General features: G+C 37.2%; 1 protein-coding gene across 2 annotated transcripts in view; it reads right to left on the bottom strand.

Annotated features, from left to right (window-relative positions):
* Positions 1-6,649: 6,649 nt before the first annotated feature.
* Positions 6,650-19,418, bottom strand: part of CDKL2 (cyclin dependent kinase like 2) — a 51,850-nt gene continuing 39,081 nt past the window's right edge. For both annotated transcript variants that reach the window (XM_025921672.2, XM_086704836.1), the window contains exons 11-14: positions 17,131-17,254; positions 16,650-16,756; positions 10,924-11,012; positions 6,650-8,780 (exon numbers count right to left, since the gene is read on the bottom strand). In XM_025921672.2, the coding sequence (XP_025777457.1) occupies positions 10,947-11,012; positions 16,650-16,756; positions 17,131-17,254 (297 nt within the window). In that variant the 3' untranslated portion in view covers positions 6,650-8,780; positions 10,924-10,946. The remainder of the gene's footprint in view (positions 8,781-10,923; positions 11,013-16,649; positions 16,757-17,130; positions 17,255-19,418) is intronic.

Below are 19,418 nucleotides of genomic sequence, written 5' to 3'. Positions count from 1 at the left end.
CATTTCATCGCTGTGAGGCAAATTTACTTTCATAATTCTCCAACTTCTTGTTCTTTTACTCAGGATTTTCAGCAAAGTCCACAGCGCTGCCCTACCACCCCCAGACTCCCATCAGCCTAGCCCTCCTCCAGCCACTACTTCTGCCTTCTGACCTCTGAGTCACCAGCCACCTGCTGACATCAGGGGAGCGCTGACACCGTCCCAAAGACCGAGGCATATGCATTGGTCTCTTCTCCCATTGTGCTTCATAAACCCCTGGGACTGGACTACTGGAGTGTTTAACCGTCAACGTCCACCAGAGGGCGCCACAACACTGGCGGTACCATGTGATGGCCATGGATCACACCTAACCGTTCAAATAGATTAAGAACTCGTCAATATTGGGCCCTTAAAAATGGAAAAAGAAGACCTTTTCTTGCATAGACAAAAGGAATGGATAAATACCCCTCAGGTAACGTTCATCACAGATTTAGCATTTTTGCCCTTGTAAAGGACAGGATAAGACTTACAGTGAGCCTTGAGTACAGTGAGTGGGGCTTTACTGCCACCTCCTGGAACATGGCTTGGCAGCACTGGGCAATCCTGGGCAGAGCCAAAGGAGTAGGGAGGGTGTCATCTTAGCAAAATGGATTTAAGGCCAACTGCAAGCAAACCCTGAGCTCAGAACTTTCATAATTACCCTGAAATAATTCCTGTCTGCCCAAACAGAACAGACTTCTTCAGCCTCTACCCTGGAAGGTAGGAGTGCTTATCTCTTACTTCTCTCAGGACCCAACAGAAGAATGGGAACCTGACAACCTTACTTAAAAAGCCAAGTGAGGGGCGCCTGGGTGGCGCAGTCGGTTAAGCGTCCGACTTCAGCCAGGTCACGATCTCACGGTCTGTGAGTTTGAGCCCCGCGTCAGGCTCTGGGCTGATGGCTCAGAGCCTGGAGCCTGTTTCTGATTCTGTGTCTCCCTCTCTCTCTGCCCCTCCCCTGTTCATGCTCTGTCTCTCTCTGTCTCAAAAATAAATAAACGTTGAAAAAAAAAATTAAAAAAAAAAAAAAAAGCCAAGTGATTTTAAGGTACATTTTGCTGGCTGGTACTGCGGAAGACAGTATGGAGGTTCCTCAAAAAATTAAAAATTGATCCAGTAATCCATATGATCCATATGATCCATATGATCCAGTAATTCCACTACTGGGTATTTATCCAAAGAAAACGAAAACCTGCATTTGAAGGGATACATGCACCCCTATGTGTATTGCAGCGTTATTCTAATAGCCAAATTATGGAAGCAACCTAAGTGTCCATTGGAAAATGAATGAATAAAGAAGATATGGTGTACATATATACGATGGAATATTATTCAGCCACAAAAAAACCAAATGAAATCTTGCCATTTGCAACAACATGGGTGGATCTAGAGAGTATAATGCTAAGCAAAATATGCCAGTCAGAGAAACACAAATGCCATATGATTTCAGTCATATGTGGAATTTAAAAAACAAAACAAACAAAGGGGGGAAAAGAGAAAGACAAACCAAAAAACAGACCCTTAAATAGACAACCAGCAGAGGGTTACTAGAAGGGAGATGGGTAGGCGAATGGGTGAAATAGATAGATACAGGGGGTTAAGGGTACACTTATCAGGGCGCCTGGGTGGCTTAGTCAGTTAAGCCTCCAACTTCAGCTCAGGTCATGATCGCACCTTTGGTGAGTTCGAGCTCCACATTGGGCTCTGTGCTGACAGCTCAGAGCCTGCAACCTCCTTCAGATTCTGTGTCTCCCTCTCTCTCTGCCCCTCCCCCGCTCATGCTCTCTCTCAAAAATGAAAAAAATATTTGGGGCGCCTGGGTGGCTCAGTTGGTTAAGCGGCCAACTTCGGCTCAGGTCATGATCTCGAGGTTCATGAGTTCAAGCCCCGCGTCGGGCTCTGTGCTGACAGCTCGGAGCCTGGAGCCTGCTTCGGATTCTGTGTCTCCCTCTCTCTGACCCTCCCCGTTCATGCTCTGTCTCAAAAATAAATAAACGTTAAAAAAAAAATTTTTTTTTAAATGAAAAAATGTTTAAAAAAATGTTTTTTAAGAGTACACTTATCTTAATGAGCAATGAGTAATATGTGGAATTAATGAATCACTATATTCTACACCTGAAATGAATGTAACACTGTATGTTAACTGTACTGGAATTAAAATAAAAATTTAAAAATAAATAAATACATTCTACTGGCTGGGTTGCATTTCCCAGTACAAAATTTTTTTTTTAATTTTTTAATGTTTAATTTATTTTTGAGAGAGAGTGTCAGTGGGGGAGGAGCAGAAAGAGAGGGGGACAGGATCCAAAGCGGGCTCTACACTGACAGCAGCAAGCCCGATGCAGGGCTCAAACTCATGAACCACAAGATCATGACCCGAACAGAAGTCAGACCCTCAACAAACTGAGCCACTCAGGCACCCCCAGTACAAAATAATTTTGATCTAAAATATACCTTGAGCCAAACTATATGATCTTAGTCTGGAATTTGGCTTTGTTTTCAGGAGGTAGGAAAAACATTTACAAAGGAAAATCTCCAAAACTCAAGCTACAATCTACCTTTTTTTTTTTTTTAAGACTTTTAATATCTTTTTAATTTTTTTAAACATTTTATTTATTGTTGAGACAGGGAGAGACAGAGCATGAACAGGGGAGGGTCAGAGAGAGGGAGACACAGAATCTGAAACAGGCTCCAGGCTCTGAGCTGTCAGCACAGAGCCCGACGAAGGGCTCGAACTCACCGCGAGATCATGACCTGAGCCGAAGTCGGCCGCCTAACCAACTGAGCCACCCAGGTGCCCCATAAGACCTTTATTTTTTTTTTTATTTTTATTTTTTTTTTTAATTTTTTTTTTCAATGTTTATTTATTTTTGGGACAGAGAGAGACAGAGCATGAACGGGGGAGGGGCAGAGAGAGAGGGAGACACAGAATCAGAAACAGGCTCCAGGCTCTGAGCCATCAGCCCAGAGCCCGACGCGGGGCTCGAACTCACGGAGCGCGAGATCGTGACCTGGCTGAAGTCGGACGCTTAACCGACTGCGCCACCCAGGCGCCCCATAGACCTTTAATATCTTTTATTCACAGAAGGAGAAAACCAAATGACTGATAAACATACGAAAAGAATAATTATATAAAAATATGTGTAACCTCAGTAGTAAACAAGAAAATATAAACTAAAGAGATGAGTTCCACCCATCAGACTGGTCAAAATGGAAATTATTAGTAATATCAAATATGGTCTGGGTGTCAGGAAATACTTTCTCATACACTGTTGGTGGGAAACAGTACAGCATTTTTTAGAGTACAGTTTGGAAGAACCAGTCAAAATCTAAAATGAAGCCTACCTTTTGCAGCTCCAAATATCCATCTCTGCTGAGCTTTGTGACTGTTTCTCCAGCATCCATTCTATGTATATTCTCCAAGCTGGGTGGTTCCACAGGTAAACTGACATTGGCCTAAACCAATCAGAAGAATCCTGTTTCCTTTTGCTCCTGTCATTATTAATTCAGATAAAGGAATTTAACAGAGGCTCAAGCCAATAGGTGCATGCCATTCCCCTGGCTACAGTGCTCAATTCACAGTGAGCAATATCCAAATTTGGCTTAGAGTGAAGTGAAGTTTTGTCTGGTGGCTAAAGAAACGCACTTCCTCCTCCATAAGTGAATGACGAAGCATGTGACTCCAGGAGTCTAATCTCCCAAGGTTTATATTATCTAAACAAAAAAGTTTACATTCATTCCAGTTCTAAATAACCATACCCATATATTTATTTCAACAAACACACACTGCTCTACCATAGACTGAGTGGGGCTGAGTAAATTCCTTAAGCCTTTTAAGCCTAGTAACTTGCCTATAAAATATGGCTTATATTCCTTCCTTCATAAGATTATTCCTATTGTCACATGGAAATCACTGTGAGAGATGGTGTGGAACAAAAATATATAAATAGGATGTTCCCTATTCCTATTCTTTAGAATAGTTCCCATCTTTAGAGACACAGAAAATTTAGTGGGGTAATGACACTGGATTATTGTTCTTGCATACAGACCTCAGAATCAGGCCCTGACTCTTCTGGAGAGTCTAGGAACAACTTAATAAACAACTTTTCTACACACACACACACACACACACACACACACACACACACACACAGTATCTTCTATATATCTACTACCTATATATCTACATATCTATATCTACATATCTATATCTATATATATCTATATATATCTCTATATAAATATAGATATATAGATATAAATATCTATATATCTATATATAAATATAGATATATAGAGATATGTAGATATAGATATGTAGATATATACATATACATATACATATAGTTGGGGGGAAAGACAGTAGGTATACATGTAAGCAAAAGGAATGATGGGGCTAAAAACAAGTTGGGGAGGAAAGTAGCCAGTTGGAACACTGTTGTCATGGGGAGGAGGGATAGTTTTAAATTCTAGCAGCTATGTTAATAGAGATCACTTTCCATATCTAGAAGCAAGGAGATAGCTGAATGGGTATAAACTGACAAAAAAAACCCTATTCTCGTGACTGATAGGAGATACTCCCATTGACTAGAGACAGAAATATACTGAATGGAGATATTTTAGTTTCAATTCCCTGATTCTTTCTTATTTTAAATTCATGTTAACCAATGATACATTTTCTAAAATTTTGCTAGAATCTTTCTCACTTCTACAGATGATCCTGCATGCCAAAGTAGAACGAGAAAGGATTGAATAAGGCTATGTAATGGGGAGAAATAAAATTTCACTGAAAACAAAGGAAAATAACATTTTGTGGGTGGATTTTTTTAAGAGAAAATTTCTCAGTGTATAGTACATCCAACATCAGATATCCACAAACATCTATAAACACAAAGCTCTAAATCACAAGTTACTTACAAGTGATGAGAAGTGATGTCAAGGTTTGTGGTAAGGTACTTCTCAGAAGGCCATGTTAAGAAACAAATACACTGTATGTTGATTACAGTTTCAAATTTTCTCATGTCTGAAGTTAAACAGAAAAAATAAGGCCTTATAAAAGCAGTGAATGGAAAACGTAATTTTTCATTCACATAGAGGTATGTTAAGAGTCCATTACCAATGTAAGAACACATCACAAAACAATAAAGAAAAATTCATTTAGTCCAATTCACAAGAACCAGCCTTAAAGCCTTAGGAGCAGTGACCCTTGCTGTTTCTAATTCCCTGCCAGTGGTTCAGTTTTATACAGGAAGGCTTAGAAAACAAGTTAATCACATTTTTCAGTCTAGTCTGACTCAGAGTTTAGTGCAGATCGAAAGTTCTATTGTAGCACAACTCAGATAAAAGAACAAATAATGAGAGAGTCACATAAGGAAACATGACTTCTTTGTTCCCATTTCAATAGGAAGTCAGCTATTCTAACTGAGCAAAGGATTCTCAATCAGGAGACCCAAACTCTAAGCCTCGGTCTGTTACAGCTTTGACCAAGCAGTCTTTACAAGACATGTTACTTTATGCCTAGGCAGCTTGTATCATGTGCTGTATAAAAAAACTAATTTTCCAACACCCAAAAAATAAAAAGTCCAATTAAAAATGGGCAGAAGACATGAACAGACATCTCTCCAAAAAAGATATACACATGGCCAACAGAAACATGAAGAGATTCTCAACCTCACTCACCATCAGGAAAATACAAATCAAAACTACCATGAGATATCACCTCAAACCTGTCAGAATTACCAAAATCAAAAACATAAGAAACAGCAAGTGTTGGCAAGGATGTGGAAGAAAAGGAACCCTCACGCACTGTTGGTGGAAATGCAAACTGGTGCAGCCACTGTGGAAAACAGTATGGAGGTTCCTCACAAAATTAAAATTAGGGCTACCATATGATTCAGTAATGTCCACTACTAGGTATTTACCCAAGAATATGAAAATACTAATTCCAAAGGATATATGCACCCCTATGTTTATTGCAGCATTATTTGCGATAGCCAAATTATGGAAGCAGCCCAGTGTCCATCGATCGATGAATGGATAAAAAATATATATATTCTTTATATATATAAAGAATCTTAATATGGGATATATATATGTGTGGAATATTATTTGGCCATAAAAAAAGAATGAAATCTTGTCATTCACAACAACATGGATGGATCCAGAGAGTAGAATGTTAAGCAAAATAGGTCAGGCTGAGGAAGACAAATATCATATGATTGCACTCATATGTGGAATTTAAGAAACAAAACAAAGGAGGGGGGGAGAGACAAACCAAAAAACAGACCCTTAGAGAACAAACAGAGGGTTACCAGAGGGGAGGTGGGTGGGGGAATGGGTGAAATAGGTGAAGGGGATTATGGGTACACTTATCTAGATGAGCACTGAGTAATGTATAGAATTGCTGAATCACTATATTGTATGCCTGAAACTAATATAACACTATATGTTAACCATACTGGAATTAAAATTTAAAATAATTTAAAAAAGATAACTAACTTGCCACCTCTATATCAAAGTTTCCCCCCCCCAAAAAAATTAACAGATAATTTAAAATTTATCTAAGTACCATACAGTGCTATACACATTATTTGTATTCTCTTCATTAAATAAATGCAAATAAAGCCATCTATGGAGCTCAGTAAGGTATAATATTTATTCATTTTAAAACGTACATCCACACAGCAAGCCCATTTCTCCCCACCAATACATATACATATTTCCTATTAGGCTTAACCATATTCTTCTAAGGAGAGCAAAGTAATCTTAAGCTGAAAGAAAGAATTACTTTGGTTCAGTATCTATAGGCCAGTTTGCAAAATCTTCTTTTTCAAGTAGTTCTGCCAAGGTTCTAACCAGATATGATCTTTGAGTCTCAACTTGCACTTACAGTAAATTATTTTTAGTTCCTTAATTCTAAAGTTCACAAAATGTGTTAATAGGCAAAATACACCAGAAGCAAATACAGAGACAAAAAGGTAATTGATCCTAGATCCTCAGTCATTGAGGTGATCTTTAAATAAAAATAACATCGAAATAAGCTGGAAAGCCACTTGACTTTGAAATATTGTCTTCTTTCCACACTGTACAGTCTATTGGCAATATTTTTTAAGTAAAAATAAAACAATATCTTAATGTGAAGCCTATTAATGTCTATACATTAACTGTCTTTAGCATATTAGCCATACCAATGTAGTCGAACACCTGGTCAGAGGTTAAAAATAGAGTTTCAAAATCAAGACCAAATTTTAATTGAACCACCTAAAGACTTCTCCATTGGAATCTCTCATTTTGCCTCCTCCTGAATGTCCTGCTTTTTTGAGGACAAAGTATCTAAGGTCAGAATTTTACTATTAAGCTCCTCAGAGTAATAGAAAAGAGTATTAGTTAAATTCTTGGGCTAAGTTTTAGTCAATGCCTTTTGGAAAAAACAACACATCGTTAACTGGTTAAGGCAAAAAAAACACACAAATTCTGGTCCCCTTAACAGCCATTCTCTAAAATAAATTCAGAGCGTGACCAGCAACCTAGAAGCCAAAAACCTACAGCCAAATTGGCTTAAACTTCCCACCTGGAAGTCATGGACTGGGGCATGAGAAACGGTGTGTGGACTGTATGTAGGTAGATATTTTTGCATGTTCGTGAAGAGCTTTGGGGAAGGCCTATGTGTTTGAGGAAATGAGAAGACAGGAGCATCTCTGGGTTCTGTCTGATATCACCTTCAAACTATCAGTGGACAGGAGTGAGGTCATAACAGTGGACACTTCCTCCCCAAAGCCTCTTCAGCTGGGGAGTTCAACAGTAACTGGCCTAGAGAAAAGTAACCAGTCCTAGTCAATCAGTAACACTGCTTCCCATCTCCTGGTTTTGTATGTATATACTTCCCCTTTCAAGGAGAAGCATAGTCCTCAACTCCAAGGTATACCTACAAAATTCTCCTTCACCATTCTCATTCCATAATCATGTTCCCGCACGCAGGAACACTGGCTCCAGAATCTCACAATACAGAGGACTACCCGATGTCAGAGTCATACTAAGTCATGAGAAATAAAAGGTTTCTTTGAGAAATTTGCATCAGTGTGGTTCATAGAAGATCAGCAGAGAGGCCAGATTCCCATAGTACAACGATCAAACATCAATCACGATAATCACAGAAACCAAAGATATACATCTATCCATAGAGAGCAGTTACATATCTCCTTAAAGCCTAGAAACAAGCAAGCTTTTTAAATGTATATTAATAGGTAAGTTATGGTAAAGGAAACATTTTCTCTTACTGATCCTAGTTTTTTCATTTCTTCAAATGATCCTAGTTTTTATCACCTACCACCACCAAACCCATTCCTAAGTAAATGTACACATTTATACAGATAACACAGAGTTCAATGCATAAATAACATAACCATTATAATGTTTCTCTCTCCCTTTTTAAACTCATTTTTAATCTTGGGTAATTTTAAATCACAATCTACTAACAGTAAATACACATTCGTGGAACAAGAACCATATCACTATTCTTCCATTGGATATATCTTGAAATAGCAACAGTGGACTTGAAAGGTGATGGGATAGCAGTTGGGGAGGGGCACTTGTTCAATCTTCCTTCGAAACACTTGGAAGTCTTTCTCTTTTTTTCTTCTACAAGGCCTTTCCCAGAAAATTCAGGCAGTTCAAAAGCAAATGACCAAAACCACAAATCTCTCTTTGTAGGATATCAGCACTTTGGTCACAAGAAGATGTCATCTCAAGGGCTAGAGTAGCATCTAAAAGCACAGGGGGATACAGGCAACCAAACAGTTTACATAAAAATCTTTCCAGAAAGTGATTTATATCTTACTTGCTTTCTCACATTGAATATATTTATAATATTGTAAGTATTACACAGTCTAAGAAAACTTAAGACCGTATATAACAAAAACAAGATTTTAAAGAAAACCTTTAGGATAATTATCAACCAAAACTGTCATGTGTAGCACACCATCTCCTTTTATGTAAATAATGACTAGTTTTGACAAAATAGATCCAAGTTTTATAGAGGCTACAGTTTATATAGTACGTATAATGAGTGCATTGCAAAGACGTCTCCCAGCGCCTAGAAAGGGCCCTGTACCAATGAGGAATTAAAACTTAAGATTTGTTCACTTCAGAGTAAATTCACATTGGATGTCACAGACGTTCAAAATGCTTTGTGGAGAATGAGATACCACCTCACAGCTGTCAGAATGACTAACATTAACAACTCAGACAACAACAGATGTTGGCAAGGATGCGGAGAAAGAGGATCTCTTTTGCACTGCTGGTGGGAATGCAAAGTGGTGCAGCCGCTCTGGAAAACAGTATGGAGGTTCCTCAAAAAATTAAAAATAGAACTGCCCTACAACCCCGCAATTGCACTACTAGGTATTTATCCAAGGGATACAGGTATGCTGCTTTGAAGGAGCACATGCACCCCAATGTTTATTGCAGCACTATCAACAGTAGCCAAAGTATGGAAAGAGCCCAAATGTCCATCAATGGATGAGTGGATAAAGGAGATATATATATATATATATATATATATATATATATATATATATATATATATATATATGTATATATGTATATATATATATGTATATATATATATATGAATATATACACACACACACACGATAGAGTATTACTTGGCAGTCAAAAAGAATGAAATATTGCCATTTGCAATTACATGGATAGAACTAGAGGGTATTATGCTAAGTGAAATTAGTCAGAGAAAGACAAAAATCATATGACTTCACCCATATGAGGACTTTAAGAGACAAAACAGATGAACATAAGAGAAGGGAAGAAAAAATAATATAAAAACAGAAGAGACTCTTAAATATGGAGAACAAACAGATGGTTACTGGAGGGGATATGGGAGCGGGGATGGGCTAAATGGGTAAGGGGCATTAAGAAATCTACTCCTGAAATCATTGTGGCACTATATGCTAACTAACTTATGTAAATTAAAAAAATTAAATTAAATAAATGCTTTGTGGAGATTAACAGATTAATTCCAACAGTACATTTATGAGAGTGTGGGATTTTATTACCATCATATTTTACATAGTTAATAAGATATTAAACATTAGGTGACTGGTCTGAGGTCACATACCAAATTGCCACTCAAAAGGTCTGATCTTTGGTTTTCATTTTTTTAGTACTAAACAGTTATATTTAAAAGGAAGGCAATCCTGTTACCATTTAAAATTGACACTTAATTTTTCAAATCACTGTTGGTGCCTAATCAAGTGAGTTCTTAATTTACTCTGTTTTCCTTTTTAAAAACATTTGTAACATATTTCTCCTGGGGGTAGGTCCCTGGTGGGGTAGGAACATGTGCCAGTGGGTCCTGTTCTTGCTGTGCAGACACATGGCGCAGGCCTGGAGCTTGTAGCTCCCTTTTTACCGTGGTGGAGTAGCAGGACAATAATAAAGTCCATCAGAAACAAATATAAAAAAATACAATACAAAAATAAAAAGGAAGGCAATCATCTAGAATAGTGCTGATCCCTCTTTATTGGGAAAAAGATTACCAAGCAATCATTTCGTCTTTCTTGCTTTACGAGCCCAAAGGGCAAATGACTGATAAGGGAGATAAGTATATATCCTTCCACTGCACTCATCACCCTGAATTCACCTTACTGTATCCAATAAAACACAGGAGATTAGTTTAAGGGCAAGAGCTGTAAGCTCCATGAAAAGGGATTTCATCCCAAAGACAAATACTACTTCTTTTTTTTAAGTGGCACAATTCTTTCTCTACCAGGTGTTCTCACAGAATCAATCACTAGAGAATGCTTAACGGCAGAATTTGGCCTTTAGCAAGCTACAAAATATCTCCCATGGAAGGTTTACTTTGCATTAAGTATGAGAAACCAGACATACCCAGTTCAGAACCAAAATGACTCTCAGTGCTGGTGTTCCATTCGAGGCAAATCAGCCTCCGAATCATCTAACAGGGGAGATCCTGAAACCTAGAAGTTAATAATCAAGCATTAAAGATTCCCAAAAATTGTAAAAGTCTCACTCCACCCCCCTGAAAATCCCACTTCTTGTTGTTCAAGTATCAGGTGTTTATAATTAACCATTCATAGCGCAAGCTGCTTGCACAGAAGACGATGATGAAGTAAGAGGCTGTTATTCTTTGACCTCTTTGGTGATACGTGTGTTAAAAACATGCTTCTGATGTGCCAAGGTAGTGTAAACCCACTACAACCCATCTCTCCTACTTATTACAAACAAACAAACAAACAAACAAACAAAAAACCCTTTAGGAAAAATATGAAAAACAACTGGAGATTAAGGAGAGGGGTCAAAAGTTGGAAATGTGATCCTTCACATGGGGGGTAGGTTTCCAATTTTGTTTATTTTTGCTCCTGTGACTTTGCCCTTTAAAAGGCAGGCCCTAGTCTCAGAGTAGTGAAGAAGTGCAAAAAGCTAAAAGTCTGAAAGAAACTCCCTTGTTATCCCAGAGAAACCCTGCAAGCCACCAAGTGTGGGGGTGGGTTGGTCCTGGAGCGAACAGAACTAGAGCAAGGGACTCCCTAATTCTGTGTATAGACTGACGGGAGTCTGAGCCCAGCTCCTGATGCATGCATGCATGCATGCAGCAGCTCCAAACCCAGAACAGCAACAGCTTGGCGAACTGAGCTGAGATTTGAACTACCTGCACAAGTCTCCAGCTAACCCCTGAGCCACACAAGCACAGGACAGATGCAAACTACGATATCAAAGACTTAGAGAACTGAGATTTGAAACATTTCCCACAAGAAATAAGGCAGAATTTGCAGTGAGAACAAAACTTCAATGACTGCCTGCTAAAATAAAACGTCCACATTCTCCAGAGGGTTATAACGGGACCTGGAGGCTACACAACGTAATATTAACAGTTTCCAAGATACAATCAAAGTTTATTGGCCATAAAAAGATCCAGGAATGTGTCATCAATTCTCAATGGAAACGGCAATCAACAGATGCAGAAATATATATGCTATACAGGTATATATAACTTAATTAAGTTTATAAAGTCCCAATATCTGGGTCACCTCGGGATCGATATGAATGAAAAAACAGGAATTCTTAGCAGAGAAATATAAGCCCTAAAAAAGAACCAAGTGGACATTTTAGGACTTAAAAATACAGTATCTGGGGGCGCCTAGGTGGCTCAGTCAGTTAAACATCCAACTCTTGGTTTCAGCTCAGGTCATGATCTCACGGTTTGTGGGATCTAGCCCTGCATTGGGGTCTGTGCTGTCAGGGCAGAGCCTGCTTGGGATTCTCTCTCTCCCCCTCTCTCTGCCCCTCCCCGCTCATGTACTTTCTAAATACATACATACATACATACATACATACATACATACATACATACATAAAACAGCATCTGAAATTTAAATATCTCCCTGGATGGGCTTAATAGCAGAAGGGAAACAACAAGATAAAGAATCAAAGAACTTAAAGATAAATCAATAGGAATTACCCAATGTGAAGAGCCAAGATAAAAAAAGAAAAAAAAAAAAGATTGAAGAAAGCAGAGTCTCAGGAACTTGTAGAAAATACCAAAAAGTCTAATATCTATGTCACTGGACTCTCAGAAAAAAAAAGAGAGAGAGATTATGGCAGAAAAAAATTTTTGAAGAAATAATGACCAAAAACTTCCAAATTTGGCAAAAGAGGTAGGTTTACAAATCAAGAAGTTCAGCAAATGCCAAACAGGATACAAAGAAAACTATGCTTAGACACATCTTATTAAAACTAATGAACACAAAACGATGAGGATAAAATCTTGAAAACAGGTAGAGAAAAATGAAACATTACATACAGATGAACAATTCAAATGCCTAAGAATGTCCCACATTCTGACAGAAATCAGAGAGATCAGAAGACAGAGGAATGATGTCCTTATAGTCCTGGGAGAAAAAAGTTTTTAAAAACCTACCAACTCATATTCTATATCCATTGAAAATATATTTAAGGGATGAAGGCAAAATAAAGTCATTCTCAAATGAAGGAAAACTAAAAGAGTTTGTCACCCATCAGACTTGCTCTGGAAGAAATGCTAAAGCAAGTTTTTCAAGCTGAAGAAAAATGATACCAGAGAATAAAAGTATAATCTTTAAGAAAGAAGGAAGAACAACAGAAACAGCAGGTAGTTAGGTTAATATAGAAGACTACTTATTTCCATAAATTGCTTAAAATATCTATGACTATTTAGAGCAAAATATATGACAATGTAGTGGGGTTTTTGGTGTATGTAAATAAGACAAAGAATTCTAACATAAAGTCCAGGTTGAAGTAAAAGGAAATATGCTTACCACTACATTTTACAAGTGGTACAATATTTACTCTAAGTAGACTGTGGAAGGTTAGTTAATATATATTGCAATCCCTAGAGTAATCACTAAAAAAAATAATACCAAGAAATATACCCAAAAGCCAATCCTAAAAATATTCAAATACAAAAGAAGACTAAAAAGGGAAAACAAAGAAATAAACAAACAAACATATATATATACACACACACACACATACATATATATAAACATAGAGCTAGATCCAGATATATCAATAATCACATTCAATGTTAATGGCCTAAGTATTTACTAGCAGGCAGAATTCTAAAGATATCACCTGGTTAGTCAATCAAACTATTGTAGCTACTGCTGTGAAGCAACTTTGCACATGGAATTAATGTTACTAATCAGGTGACTCTAAAATAGAAAGATTATCCTGGCAGGCACAATGTAGGCCTACAAGGCCAATCACATACCTCTTAAAAGCAGAAGAGGAAGTCAGAGATGAGGCAGAAGGGGAGGTAAGGGAGGGTCAAAGAGTAAGAAGGATTTGATCACTATTACTAGCTTTGTAGATGGCAGAACTAGACCATGAGCCAAGGAATGTGGTCAGCCTCTAGAAAGTGACAGCATCCCCCAGGTGTCAGCCAGAAAAGAAACAGGGACCTCAGTCCCACAACCTCATGAAACTCAATTCTGCCGACAATCTGAGCGGGCCTGGAAATAGATTCTCCCCTAGAGTCTCCAGAAAGAAATGCAGTCCCGCTGACATCTTGATTTGGGGTCTGTGAGACTCAAGGGGAGAAGAAGCTATTCCTAGGCTTCTGACCCATGGAAACTGTGAGACAGTAAATATTTTAAGTTGGTAGAAGTTTACTAGCTGTAATAGGAAACACATTCCAATGAACAGAATTGGAATTGACAGAATGGGTACAAAAGAAAGACCGTACTTCTATGAAATGTTGTACATTAAAACAACAATAACAACAACAACAACAAGAAACAAATATAAAAGTAAAAAGATAAACCATGGAGACAAATAAGTAGGCTCGAGTGGCTATTTTAATCTCAGATAAAATTGGTTTCATGGCACAGAGCACCACAAGTGATAAAGAGAGGCATTTTCTAATGATAAAAGTGATAATATATCAGGAAGACAAAAACTATTATAAGTGTGTATGTACCTAATAATACAGATTTAAAATACAGGAAACAAAAATAAACAGATATAAGAGAAAAATAAATAATTCTACAGTCAGTGAAAGATTTTGACAGCACTCTTTCAAGAACTGATAGAACCAAACAAAAAAATCATTAAGGATATAGAAGATCTGAAGAATACTACCAACCACCTTAATCTAATTTCACATTTGTAGTAGGCTATGTCTAACGACTGAAGAATATACATTATTTTCAAGGAAACAAGGTTCATTCGCCATGATAGATCATCTGCTGAGCCATAAAACGTATCTCAATGAATCTAAAATAATCAAAATCATACACAGTATATTCTCTGACCATATGGAATTAAATTACAAATCAATAATAATAAAATATCTAAGGAAACGCTAAATAAATAACTACTAAACAACATGTTTCTAAATAATTCCTGGGTTAAAGAAGAAATTACAAGGGAACTAAGAAAATGTTTGGACTGAGCAATAATGAAAAACACAACACACCAAAATTTGTGAGATGATGCTTAAACACCACTTAGAGAAAAAATATGTAGATACATACACATAGAAGTATATAGTGTGTGTAAGTGTGCAGGAGGTGGACAAGTGGAGACAGAGTCCACGGGTTATGCAATACTTTATTTACAAAAAACTATCTTACGGGTGTTCCAGAAGGTACATAATAGACTTTTATAAATGTGAAAATGTTTGTGTTATGCACAGAAACAAAAATGAAGTTCAACGTATTGATCCATACCATAACGTAAGAGTGCAAGGCAAGTCACAGCTTCTGCCAGAAAGCCTTTTGCTTTCAGTCTCTCGCTGTTTCTCTTCCCACTGACATCTTCCACATATAAACTCATGTTATTTTGGTGTTGATTTGTGTTTTTCACTACACCTACTTTCTCCTTTATTGTATTTTAAATACAACTGGGAAATGAACAAATAAACTAAGAGTAAAAATGCAGAACAAGTTTATAAATATCAAAGAAATAGTTCAAATCAACCAAATAAAAATACTGACGTATGAAGGCTGCCAAAGCCTTTCTTCTATTTCATGAGACAAGATTTGGTTATGTGAACCCTGAAAAGTGGTTTTGAACAATAGTACCCTCACAGACAGCAAGTGAAAAATCCTGCACCTTTAAAATCCACATTAAATTTTAGACATATACAAGGAATTTATTGAGATACTATAGTTCCTAAAAGTAAAATTTGTGATGGTAATTAATCTTCATGCAACAGGAATTTATTTAGTTTTAATTATATTGCTGCAGAAATTGTTAACAAGAGATAAGGCAAAGTAATAGCAGTCAAAAAACCTTTTTCTCAGGGTCACTGTGTAACTGCCTCTGTAATTTGTTGCCCTCAACAACATAATTTCCCTTGTTGATTGAGCTCTACCAAACTATTTAAGGCGTAGTAGAAAAAAAACATCCACATAGATATGGAGGCAATACTTAAATGAGGATGGAGACTTAAATTCCAAAACAAAAGTTGCCTAGCATCAAGGAGAGGTGAGAAATCTGTAAGTACAATGATGCATATCCAAAGTTTATACCCAGTTATGGTTGGCTCAGGGAATTTAAAAGTTTGCGAGTTTTCTTAATGTAAAAATGAGTGATAGGACTGTTATTAAAGCAGCAGAAATATAAATATTCTGTAGAATTAAGAGAAATTATAGAAAAATAATTCTATATAGAATAGCAAGTCTTTAACATGCACAAAGTAGATAGTCTTGGGGAAACGTGTCAAATAGAGGATACATTTTAAAAGGATACAGGCAATTCAAAGAGTGAAAGATAGGTTATAGCTTTGGGGTTAACTCAGTGAAATACTATGAGTTACCACAAAAGTTATGTAAAAGCCATAGCTAGGCTACACACACACACACACACACACACACACACACACACACACACACACATAATTTTAATCTATAAAAAACTGATGACGGTAAGCTGGAAAATGTCTATATAAGTATACATGTAATAAAGGTACTAAGTGCAATGAACAGTAAGAAAAACTTTGACAAACAAAATTGTATGGATCCCACCAATAAACTTGCCCAATCCTTAAGAGCGAGCTTTCCCTAGAAATATAAATATATATATTTCCCCAGAAATATAAAGTATTTCTGTACCTGATGTAATCCAATACTGGGGGCGTGCAAGTCAATAGTGGCCAGAGAAGGAATTCGAGATTCTGAGAGATTTTTATTCTCTTTCCTTATTAACCTGGAATTTCGAGCTAGATAAAAATAACCACAAACACATTTAAAAATTAGACATTTGTATTAGTTTTCCACATTCTATAGCTGTCCCTCAGTATATACTTAGTGTACATATTTACATACATAAGTCTGTAAATATTTACATATGGAAACACATAAAGTTACTACAATTTTTTACTTTTAATATTTTGTTAGTTTACTTAACATACATTTTATTTATTTTTTAAGATTTTATTTTTAAGTAATCTCTACACTTAACATAGGACTCAAACTTACAACCCTGAGATCAAGAGTCACATGCTCCACTGACTGAGCCAGCAGGTATTCCAATGTAACATAAATTTTAAATAATATAAACAAAAAGGCTGAAAAGTAAAAGCATTATACATACCTATGCCTTCCAAGGCTCTTAGTTCAGGGAGATGATTATAGTTCAGTTCAGGCAAACGGACATCTGTCTTTGAGTATTCCCTTCTTTTCTTATTTGCCTGAAGTAGGCTCTTTTCACTTGGGACCTAAGATCAGAATGATTAACACAAGTGAATTAGCCTTCAGGTAAGCTTGGCTTGCCCCTTTTGTAACTACTATATTGATATCCTAAAATTTAGGAATTCAAGAATAACACAAAACTTCAGAAGTCCTGTAATGAGCTTTTGAGTTTCTTTATTTGGAATTTTCTGCTTGTTCTTTTAATAGAGTAAGTGCTAAGACTCTTGGTTCAAATTAGTTATAAAATAATTAGTTTAAAAAAAACTATCTGCATGTCCAAAAAATAGTAAGTTCAGACCTCAGGTTGGTCTTCAACCTAGGTGTTGTAAAAAGTTTAGGCAAAGTTCTGCCTCCAATAATTTTCATTAAGACTCAAGTGTGTCTTCTTCCCATTAATCTCTACCTCTTTTCTTGACTGCCTCTTAAAAATAAGGATAAACAGAAATAAGATCTAAAACTGACAGCCAGTGTTGATTATGCAATGCCTGAAAGAAGGCTGATATCAATTCCAGCAAAGTGCTATTGAGCCAGCTACTCTGAAAGCCTTGCTGATCAAAGTAATCCTCCAAAGCAGATCAAGAATGTAAAACACAAAAATATCTACAAAGAAATCAGTAGGGCATTAAAAAAAGGAAAGTACTGTGGATACAGAAATTGTGGGCCCAGAATAATTAAAAGAAAAGCAAATGTAATGCCCAAATCATGAGAGATATGAAAAGAAGGCTACTCTTGTTCAGCTCTGAGGATAACGAGAAGGGTAGACAAGGGAAATTTGAGAGAAAAATACTCTTTGGGAATACATCCACACCTCCATTCCCCGGCACAAGAGTTCATTCACCACATTCTGTAAGCATTTTCTATGGTGCTAGACATGTTCTAGGTGTGGGGTAGAGCTGTGAGGAAAACAGAGCACATATTCCTACCTTGGAAATGTACATTCTAGTTCGGGAGACAGACAATACATAAATAAGCAAATATAGAGGCTGGTAGGTGTATGTAATGGAAAAAAATTAAGCCAGGAGAGAGAAAAGAGAGTAATGCGAGACAAAATGAGTTCTAATACTAGGGAAGACCTCACAATAAGGCTTCATGTAAGCCAAGGAGGAGAAGAAGCAAATTCTTTGGATTATCTGGGGGAAGGAATGTTCTAAAGCACAGGAAATAAGTGCAAAAGCCCAAATATAGGTGCATGTCTGGCCAGGTTCAAGGAATACAAGGAAATCAGTGGGTTGCAATAGATTGACCAAGAGTAAGAGAGGCCAGGGGCACCTGGGTGGCTTAGGCAGTTAAGCATCTGACTCTTGATTTCCGCTTGGGTCATGATCTCACATGATCCCAATGTGAGATGGAGTCCCACATTGGGCTCTGCACGAGAGACTGCTTGGGATTGTGTCTCTCCCCCTCTCTCTCTCTGCCCCTCCCCTGCTCATGTTCTTACTCTCTCTCTCTCAAAATAAATAAATAAACATTAAAAACAAGTAAAATTTCAAAAAAAAAAAAAAAAAAAGAGAGAGAGAGAGAGAGAGAGAGCGTAGCCAGGGGTGTAATAAGAGGGATGGGGACCTGGGTCAATCAGGGACTTACAAGCCCTGTTAGGATTTTGGCCTTGACTCAGAGATGACCAGTCAATGGAAAAGTGATGATGATTTAAGTTAACTTTAAAAAGAAGCATCCTGGCAGTTACGTTAAGCAAAGTAACACTCCTCTGAACCTTCAGAAAACCTCTGAGCCTTGTACATGCTGCCATTCTTATAATCTGACACTGTTTTAATTTGTTGATCTTCTACTAGACCATGAGCTCCTTGAAGAGAGAGATAGATTGATTCATCTCCAGTGTCTCATAATAAGTTATCAATAAATATTTATTAAATGAATAAATAGAATACTTTCTTTTTTTAAAAAATGTTTATTTATATATTTTGAGAAAGAGCTAGAGCATGAGCAAAGGAGGGGCAGAGAGAAAAGGAGGGAGAGAGAGAATCCCAAGTAGGCTCTGACTGTCAGTGCCCAGTGCAGGGCTTGAACCCACAAACCATGAGACCATAACCTGAGCCGAAATCAAGAGTCAGACATTTAACTGACTGAGCCACCCAGGCACCCCTAGAATACTTTCACCAAAAATCTTATGTGAGATACAATTTATCTTGTCACCTACTCTAAAAAAGAACTGATCACCAAGTATTAAGAAAA

Source organism: Puma concolor, chromosome B1 (genome assembly GCF_028749965.1).
Source record: "Puma concolor isolate L17-30 chromosome B1, mPumCon1.1.hap2, whole genome shotgun sequence".
Taxonomy (NCBI): Eukaryota; Metazoa; Chordata; class Mammalia; order Carnivora; family Felidae; genus Puma; species Puma concolor.
The sequence above is the reverse complement of the archived record's forward strand: the minus strand, read 5'-3'. Positions and strand labels throughout refer to the sequence as shown.